We start from the raw sequence: 10,597 nt of genomic DNA on the forward strand, positions 1-10,597 counted from the left end.
AACAATAAAAACCCATGTTTTGTACACATTTAATCAACCTCAACACAGTTGAAGCAGGTTTTTTTTTTTAATACCATGTTGAAGTTTGACAAGATCTTAGAAACTAAAAGTCACACAGCCATATCATTTGGTGAGCAGTTGTATGTTTGATATGCAGTCGACTCTCATTATCTCGAAGTCAACCGGACCAGAGAAATATCTCGAGATACCCGTAGTTTGACTCAAACGAAAACTGGAAGTTTGACAGACCAAGGGACACAACTCTTTCTTAACTTGGTAAAGCTAAAATAAATCCGGATGAATATGGGAAGGGGATTGATATTCTGGTCTCATATCGATGGATTTGTATGTTATGGTCTTTCATTATTATAATAACATTGTTTTCACTTATTTAATTATTTCTTTGAACAGTTACAACTTTTTCCTGTGGCTTTTATCCGAGAGAGTAATTTCCAATCGATCTTAGTGTTATTTAAGTCATTTAAATTTGACAAAATTGTTTATTTTGGGATACAAGAGATTTTAGAAATTTATTTTTATTTTTATTTTCTTTTATCTCAATCTTTCTTTTAAAGAAAAAATACAAAAAGATAAAAGACGCTGATTGAGTAGTTTTTATGTGATCACCAACGGAAGTCTTAATCCCCACTTTATACACATCCAAGCTCATCAGTGTAAATCACAATTAATTTAATTAATTTTTTTGTAAACATTTTAAATAATTTTTCATAAACTTTAACAATGTATCACTAATTATTTATCATGGTGATAAAAGATAATCTTAAACACTCCTGGAAATAGAATGTCATAAATCAATACCTTAGTCAGTGACCGGAAATTTAATTACAAGTGTATTGTCAGATTAACTCTTCAATCCATTTAAATCCTGGAGGTCATGTTTTGACATATGTGTATTAGTTCGAGATAAATAATGAATTTTGAATGCTTTTGTTAACCTTGGGACCGTAAATTTAATTCGACTCAACCGAAATTTTGACTCATCCAATTTCGACTCATCAGGAGTCGAAATACATATATTTATATGGAACAAAGTTCAGGACCACGAGAAAACTTCGACTCATCCGAAATTTCAAGTCAACCGGAGTTCGAGACAACGAGAGTTAACTGTACATTGTACTTACAGATTATCTATGGAATTGAAAATGAGAGGGAGTTTCTCGGCCTTAATCTCATCAAAGGGAGATAGCCCTGAGATGAGATGTTGCTGAGAAACTTCCTTGAGTTGAGAGACTATAGATAATCTGTTTATTTCTATTTTTCAAGTCAACTTCAATGAAATAGGCTTATGATGTCATTGTGTTCTTTCTCTACTCAACTGAGAAAAACCGTTTGGAGTCGCTAGACATGAAAAATTTTCACACAAAAAGATCAGAGCAAAATTTAAGAAATTGCAATAATACCAGTAATTATGTATCATTAGATAAATGTCACATAACAAACATTTCATGTCTCAGTGGCATTGGTTGAGCTTTTAAAATTATTCACTAATACAAAGTTTCAGAGTCTAGGTCAGATCTCTGAGACTGAATGAGGTAGAGTTATAAAATGTGGTGTTAGGACCCATCATTGGGATTATAAAAGCATCCCATAAAATAAAGTTATCTGACATATATTTTTCACTAGCCTTAAGTTTTTTGTTGTGTTTTCTTTGCAGTGACATTTAAAATTTACCGAATTACTGCTTGTAAGATCTAAAGGCACAGCTATATGATTTTCTTTGGTTAGGGGAATATACTACCCTGGTAAGAACTGAAAATAATTTAGCCCAAGACAGGATGAAAACTGAATATTCTGCTAAACAAAATGCAGAAATAATTGTGTGTTTTAAATCAGAAAATGATTTTTGCTCGGTTGTGCAATTAAATCAGTAGTTCTAGCAACACAAAGGCTAAGAATCAAAGTTGTAAAGATATATATTTTATATTGATTGATGTGATTGGTTTTAGCCGCATCAGCACAAAAAGGCTATATCGCGGCGAGGATATATTTTATAAGCCTCTATCCTAAATATTGGTCACCTATTTCAATTCTTTTAATATTAAACTCGTGAGAGGATTTGATAAGTGGAAACCTTCATCCTAATTTGAAGAGGTATATGATAAGGTAATTTACAAGACACCATCTCAAAAGAAAAATGTTCTCCAATTCAGATTTTTCTTATTATCAAACTAATTGATACAAGTTTAAAAACCATCTGATGAAAAATGAAGGTGCTATCAACGAGAATTAATATGGGGTATTTTGACCAATTTCACTCCTGAAAAAAATATATACAATAGTCCCACTTTCAGATTTTATCAAACTCATTCACAGATTTGATAATTTGATAGATTCATCTGACAACAAATTATTAAAGTGATATAATGGTGACAACAGTGTGATGATGTGATGATAGACAGATCAAAAACATTAGTCCCTACACAAGTTTGTTGAATGGGGTAAAAAAACATTGGTAATCTATAATTATGAAGTTCCCCTTGTCCAACACTAGCTTGATAAACTTTTTATGATAATAAAAACATTTACCAAAGCAAAATTAAACTTTAAGTGTGAAAAGGACTAAATACAGGTCATACTGTCTGAGAAATGAGCTTGAATTTAAACATACGACAAATCAATAAATTTAGGACTATGTGACTCATTTTGTGCTTCTATAGAAACTATTTGTGAAGTTAGATGAATGGTGAGATTTATAACTTATTTCCAATTATATTGTTATTTGTCATTTTTTGGATAATTCCTTTCTTAATATGCTTTTGCTTTACTAATAAATTTGCTCTGTTATAATTAAAACCAAAAACATTCAGCTGTTATATCCATTTTTAAAAGACTTTAAAAATCTGTCCATGGGAAATAACCTGATATCCAATTTTCAAGTAATAGACCAGAGTAATCTCCCATTCTTTGAATAAGTCTTAAATATTTTTCAACTTCTGTAAAAATTAACTAAAAATAGATGAATAGATTATGATAATCTTTAAGACAATAACTATCATTTTATGCAATGGTGAATTATTTGTAATTAAAATCAGTATCATGACATTGTACTATGAATCCAGTTATTTATAACTGTCAGAAACATTAGCCAGATTTTGTTAAGTTTCAATTTCTTTGTCTTTTTTCCATTTTTGGAACCTGTACTATTAACACTGCTGACTTATTCTAGTGATAGTCTAGCAGCGTATTATTTTGCAGGGAGAAAGGGGAGGCTAAGAGGATTTTTTGCATATTTCTTTTCACCTGTTCAAAAGATTTTCGTTTAACAGTTTTATATTAGGAATTATGAAGTCTTCTGTCTTTTTATTTTACAGGATAACAACACAACTATGAACTCTACAATTGAGGAACCCTTAGATCCATCAAAACCTTTAGTAATAACACTTCCAAGGACACAGATCAAACCAAAAATGACAATATTGAAAGTTTTACCAGCCCTTGTAGCTCTCAAAGATAATGTCAGATACAAATTAGCTAAAGGAAGTGGGAACAGAGTATTCTTAATGCATACCAGGAAAGGAGTCAGTTCTTTACAGTTTAGGAGAAAAGTACGAAAGCCAAGGACATTTAACCTTGACATTGTAGGTCGTCCAAGAATTAAAAGAGAAAAAATCGCAGGCAAACTTGTGCATCTGAAGAAAGTTGATATTCGATTAATTGTATCTGTATTATGAGGATTGTTACTTGTATATTTAGCAATTCACTGCCATAAGTCCAGTCCATACATTGGATAAAAGTGCCTTTAAAACAAGGTTTGTTTGGGTTGAAATGTTCAAATTCAGGTCTTATTGAGAAGTGTATTGTCTTCTATGCAACAAAAATTTTAAAATGTTATATGCTGTTCAGATAGCTGTAAAGATAGTTCAACTTTCAGGTACCACTGACTAATTCTCAGTAATTAGAAAATGTTTAATTTTCAAATTAAGAATTTTAAAAGATAGATATGTATGTAAAAAGTAGATAGCTATAGATATATTTGGAAATCTCTCAGGATTTTAAGGATAAGTGCCAGTAAGTGTTAAAGAAATGTTTTATAGATTTTTGTGTGACCAACATTATGACAGATTTTTTGCCAATGATAATGAGAAAAAAATAACTGCTCAAAACTGAATATTCCAAAAAATTTCTAAGGGAAATAAAATAATCTGAAAATCATTGAAATATATTTATCTGAAAATTAAACCTATCAAAATTCCATTTTCTACCAGCTCTTATAAGACCAGCAACTTTTGATATTTCTTTTATCCTAAAAAAAGAGAGAGCGCTTATTTTAGAAAAGTAAAGACACAGCATTTGATAATTGTGTATAAAATCACATGATTTGCATTTATATGTATGTTTCACTCATTGTTTTCAGTGTGTTTGGTATGAGGTTTAGAACATGTCTTAGGTCATCCCTCATCAATTGATAAAAGTAAACCATTAAAAATGCAGCATTTGAATATAAAACAATTTGGCATTTCAGGTCGAAAATAGTGAAAATATACTTAATGAAAGTTTATCGAAATAAAAGTGTTTTTAACTAGTATCCCTCCATGCGAACAAAAAGAACAAAGACCTGTTAAATATTGTGTAATATAATACAAACAAATGCAACTTTGTATGCCTTTATTAATGCTGTTTTTACTCAAGATTGCCATACATATTGACCATTAAAGTTTGGTCAGACAATAAGATAACAGTTTCATGGTGTGATACAGTTTTTGTTGATATACATTTTATGATATAATAGGTATCTAGATTAAGTGTTTTTAATTTCAATTTGTATTATTTTAGCTAGAAAAAATATAGCTGTTTCAAAAACATATTATAAAGCTTTAATTTAAACATTGAAATCCATATGGTTTCATTAATGCATTTTTTGTAAAAATGTATATTTATTTACCTTAGAATTTTAGATTATGCACCATTTGTATTTATATCTGTATTGATATTAGGCAAAGTACATGCTAATCATATATATTTTGATTGTATTTTCTGCTTTTTTAAAATTCAGATGTAAAGTAGTAAAGTTGTTGTGTAACTGCATGTACAGTAACATGTAAAAATGAGTGCTTTCAAATATATAAAATGTGTTCTAGTTATTCTAGATGCTCTAAATCAATTAATAAACTATACTTTTGTTACTTTTATTGTCTTCTTTGTGTGACCTGCAAGCCAGGTTCTTTGTTGCCACCTCTTTCTTGTCCATCTTTTCAATCATTTTGAAATTCTAAATAATCAAAGGTATTTTCTATGTTCCTTTGGAATTTAAACCAAAGATGAAGAACTGGATCTTCCTTCATTGTATTGGATAACTGAATTACATATAAGAGTCCTTACAAGCAACGTTATTATACCCCACGGAACAATGTTTCGTAGGGTATGTTTTTGACCCGTCCATCCGTCCGTCAGTCCTGTTCTTGTCATCTCAACTCCTCTGAAACCAAACAACAGAATTTCATGAAACTTTGTAGATAATTAGGATATTATATGTAGATGTGCATATCGACAGGAAATTATGATTCAGTTTTTGTTCTAGGAGAAATGCCCTTTTGAACTTAGAATTTTGGCCTAAATATACTACTGCAAGGGTTTGTCATCGCAACTCCTCTGAAACCACACAACAGAATTTCATGAAACTTTGTAGATAGTTAGGACATACTATGAAAAAATGTAAAATATCGACAGGAAATTATGAATTTGTTTCGTATGGAGGATGTTTTTCCCATGGGAACCAACTGTACTCCTCTTCTTGTCAACTTGTTCCTTTATTCATATGAGACTGACTTTATACAGGAGCTTCTTCTGAAGAATGAAAAGAAGCTAGCATTTTCTTTTTACTTCATGTTCCTCTATTTAGATGATGTCCCTTCACCTAATAATTCAAAGTTTGGTGACTATGTTGAATGCATCTATCCCATCAAATTTAAAATAAAGGATACAACCGATACAGTGTCAGTCTGCCTCATATATTGAGTTGCATCTAGATAATTTCATCCTTCCAATTTTTAACTTTCCATTTCTATGTATTAACATTCCAGTATATAGAGTATACATCTCTCTGTTGTTACAATATTAAAGAGCTTGCATTTCCTATCAGAATTTCCTTGATTGACTGATTGTTTGATGTTTAACACCACTTTCAGCACTATTGTGCTATTTTGTGGTGGTCAGTTTTTGTTGATGGAGGAAGCTGAAGTGCCCGGAGAGAACCACCGAACTTCGGTCGGAAAAATTACAATCCTAGTCAATTAAGACTGGAGTCTAGAGCACCTGCCACTTGCGGGATTCGAACTCACAACCTCAGAGTTGACAGGCTAGTGATACAGTAGTTTGACGTCTTAGACCACTCAGCCACCGAGGCCACGGATTTCCTTGATAGAGGGTTGCTGCTTACAAGGAAGCTATTAAACCAAGTGTTCCAAGTAGTGAAGTTGGAAGTCATCCCTTTCAAAAATTATGGACACCATCACAAGTTGGATGACTGTTATGGAATATCCATTTCACAGATGATGACTGTTATGTTCCAATTGTCATTACCACAGTCCTGTCCTCTTCCTCCAATGTGACAGCACTGAATTTTTTGCTTACCCTTCTGCACCTGAGATCACCCCTGGTTTTTGGTGTGTGTGTGGGGGGGGGCGGTCTTGTTGCTCAGTCTTAAGTTTTCTTTCAAAAATTGTTGTGTTTTGTAGACTGTTTGCCAGTTGGTCTTTGACTTGAGTTTGAATATCCCTTTGGTATCATCGGTCTTTCTTTGTCATTTTGAAATTAAACAGCTGTCCAGCATTAGCACATTCTATATCCATAGAGATTATTTGGTTCCACTGGCCAGAGACCACCCCAGTCATTTTATATTGACTTTGAATGGTTTGCATAGTTTACATGTTAAAGTTATAGATTAAGTCAGTTTAAGATGAATCATTGATGGTTAGTCAATGATATTTGATATTCAGTCGTAAAAGCATTTGCACATCTCATTTCCATGGAGATGTTGTCTCCCCCTCCCCTTAATCATGCTTCATTAACTTTGGAACGTTTGCATACTGATAGTTTACATGCTAAAAGTGTGTTATTGGGTCAGTTTAAGACAAACCACTTATGATAAGTAAATAATATTTGGTAAGCAGTTGTATCAGCTTTAGCACCTCTCATATTCATGGATATCATATCGCTCTCTCCCCCTCAGTCGTGGTAACCAGACACTTCGGCACCTGGTATTTTTCTGTAAACAGTTATTCAATAAGGGAAAAGTGTATTCGATAAATATTTCGATTGCCTTCTTCCTGGGTGGATGGATGGCTGTTTAACGCCAAGTGGCAAATTTAATGCATATACAGGATGAAAACATGATTTAAAACCTGCTTGCAGTCAGATGATTGAAAAGTTATAATACTTTTATATATGTGTATGTACGTTCCTCAACTATGCAATAGTTTTAAAGGTTAGATCATCAAAAATCACTTTTTAAAGATATCTTTTTTTTAGATAGATACTTTTTCCTGTTTACAATTTCCTCAGTTGCCCAGGGTGCAGACTAAGGATCCCCATTTACAATTAAACCAACTGCCCGGGAAGCAGGAGGTTAGGAAAAAGTCCACTGTGTTCTTTAAAATAAAACAAATTCAGTATTTTATGATATGAAAAAAATAGTATAATGATAACAATGAATATTCTTTTATATGACAACAAATGAAAAACACAGCTTTCTAGATAGTAATACTAATTAATATAACATTATAACATAATCGAGTGCACCGCTTAGCAATGGACTACCTAATACAAATTAAAGAATACATAAAATGCAGACCATATTATATCGTGACTGTTCTCTCCTTTACGGTTAGTTATTATCATATATAATTAATGAACGTGTGTAATTTTTCTTTGTCTATTGTATTATTAGATATATAGCTGGCTACAGATTTCAGATTGTTTAAGATATCTTATTAACTTAAAAGGGGCAGTAGCTGTCAAATTCGTGTTCGCCGATTTGACTCAAATTCTCAAATTTGGTTTATAACATATTAAAACGTATATCTAAATTATAAAAAGTCTATAATAAACAATTTACGATGCATGGACTCGATAATATATATCAGCATTTCGTGTGTATTTTAGTCGACGCCATCTTATTAACCAGTTTTAACCTCAGAAGACTGCCGACGGTCATATAACCCTATATAAACATAAATATAGATATAAAAAGATCGCGAACACGTGCAGTTGGATTTTTCTAGGTTTGTTTGATTTCATATTATAGGTTTAAAATATGTTAATCATCGTTTTTACCTGTATAAGAAAGAGTTTTTGTGGATCGAATCAGTCAACCAAATGGTTTACCCTTGTTTCATTTTCAATGTTGACATTCTCTTCCATTTAATAGCTGAACACGCCTAGTTTATGCGTAACCCATCTCTAGCTAAGGGGTTAAATTGAAGGTTACATGGATACGGATTCAATGAGATCGAATTATTCACTTGCAAGTGAATAATTCATCAGCGATGTTTCTTTGCTTTTTTGACAAAACTGAACCAAACTGGCTGCTAATAGCGAGTTATTATTTCTCTATTTCACTTTCATTAATGATTGAACCAAAAAAAAGCATATCTTATTTTTTTATATTTTGTCCCTTTAAAATATATCTTGAAATGGAATAAATATGAAAACGGCTTGCAATAGAAATGTGTTAAAATTCTTTTTTTGAAGATATCCGATGATATACAACTCAGCACGATGATTATTTTAATGATGCTTCAGGACATGCTCATTTTTCGTATTTTCAAGTCCGTGATTTGTCGAATAAGCGGTTAAAAATTTCTTTAGTCTATAATTAACGTGGAAAATATTTTGTTATAAGACACATTTTCGCGCAGACACAGACAAATACAAATAAGCATCCCAAAATGTTATTTAATAATATTGTATTGCAATAGGATTGGACACAGGTTCAGTTGCAACTTACATTAAGTCCTTTTCCTTACATATACAATACATATATAATTTTATGCTGACAGCAAAACGTATGAATAAAAAGCATTTGTAATAGAAAGCAAAGGAAGGAGTTACACATTGGTACAACTTAAGAAAATAATCTTAAAACAGGCAAGACAAGAAAAACTTAAACAAGCAAGACAAGAAAACTAAAAAAAAACCAAGCAAGACAAGTAAACTGAAAAAAAGCAAGACATGAAAAAACCCAAACAACCATAACAATGAAACCCCAAACAAGCAAGACAAGAAAAACTAAATAAAATCAAGTCAGGAAAAAACCCCAAACAACCATGACAAGAAAACCCCCAATCAACCAAGACAAGAAAACTCCAAACAAGCAAGACAAAAAAAACTAAATAAATGCAAGACAGGAAAAAAACCCAAACAACCATTACAAGAAAACCACGGAAAAGCAAGAAAGAACACCCCAAACAAGCAAGACAAGAAAATCTAAAAAAAAATCAAGACAGGAAAAAACCACAAACAACAACGACAAGAAAATCTCCAAACAACCAAGACAAGAAAACCCCAAACTAGAAAGACAAGAAAACCCCAAGCAAGAAGCGAAAAAACCTAAAATAAGCAAGACAAAACTGCTGACATGGAATATTAAATAAAATCTTTTTGATTGTTTAGCGAAACCGACCTTTTCAAAAATTTAGGAGTTAGTTTTGTATTGTATGTATCTTTATCAAACAATATCGTTTCAATAACAATATAAAATTGAGAATGGAAATGGGGAATGTGTCAAAGAGACAACAACCCGACCAAAGAGCAGAAAACAGCTGAAGGCCACCAATGGGTCTTCAACACAGCTAGAAAATCCCGCACCCGGAGGCGGGCTTCAGCTGGCCCCTAAACAAAAATGTGTACTAGTTCAATGAAAATGGACGGCACACTTAACTCCAAAACATATAAATGAACTAAAATTAAAAAAACATACAAGACTAACAAAGGCCAGAGGCTCCTGACTTGGGACAGGCGCAAAAATGCGGCGGGGTTAAATATGTTTTGTGAAATCTCAACCCTCCCCCTATACCTCTAGCCAATGTAGAATAAACAAACACACAGCAATACGTACAGTAAAACTCAGTTTAAAAGAAGTCCGAGTCCGATGTCAGAATAGGTAACATAAGAAACTAAGCAAATGACAATGATATATAAATTAACAAAGGACTACTAGCAGTTACCGACATGCCAGCTCCAGACCTCAATTAAACTGATTGAAAGATTATGTCTTCATCATATGAAAATCAAGCACAATCCCTCCCGTTAGGGGTTTAGTATCATACCATCATAAAATATATGAGAAGAACATAACCTGTATCATGCCAACAACTGGTTTTAGAATAAATGTGTTTATTTCCGATGCAAAGACCCTATGAGTGAATCAATATTAATACCAAAATATGCCATCTTTAATATGTATGTTTATATTTTATAAGATCAACTTGACTAGATATATTCTTGGGTTGTGATGTATTCTAGGAAGAAATGTTTGGTATCTTCAACAGGAACATGTATTCATTATATTTTGCTCTATGTATTCAGCAGTGTATGTTATCTGTGTTTCAGTGTTATATTTTCCAAATTCGTATCATTT

General features: G+C 32.2%; 1 protein-coding gene across 1 annotated transcript in view; it reads left to right on the plus strand.

Moving 5' to 3' along the window:
* Positions 1-5,144, plus strand: part of LOC127735298 (fibrillin-2-like) — a 116,741-nt gene extending 111,597 nt beyond the window's left edge. Inside the window, exon 66 of the mRNA XM_052245425.1 lies at positions 3,333-5,144. Within this exon, the coding sequence (XP_052101385.1) occupies positions 3,333-3,692 (360 nt within the window). The 3' untranslated portion in view covers positions 3,693-5,144. The remainder of the gene's footprint in view (positions 1-3,332) is intronic.
* The last annotated feature ends 5,453 nt before the right edge of the window (positions 5,145-10,597 follow it).

The sequence above is a fragment of the Mytilus californianus genome, unplaced genomic scaffold (assembly GCF_021869535.1).
Source record: "Mytilus californianus isolate M0D057914Y unplaced genomic scaffold, xbMytCali1.0.p SCAF_3, whole genome shotgun sequence".
Classification (NCBI taxonomy): domain Eukaryota; kingdom Metazoa; phylum Mollusca; class Bivalvia; order Mytilida; family Mytilidae; genus Mytilus; species Mytilus californianus.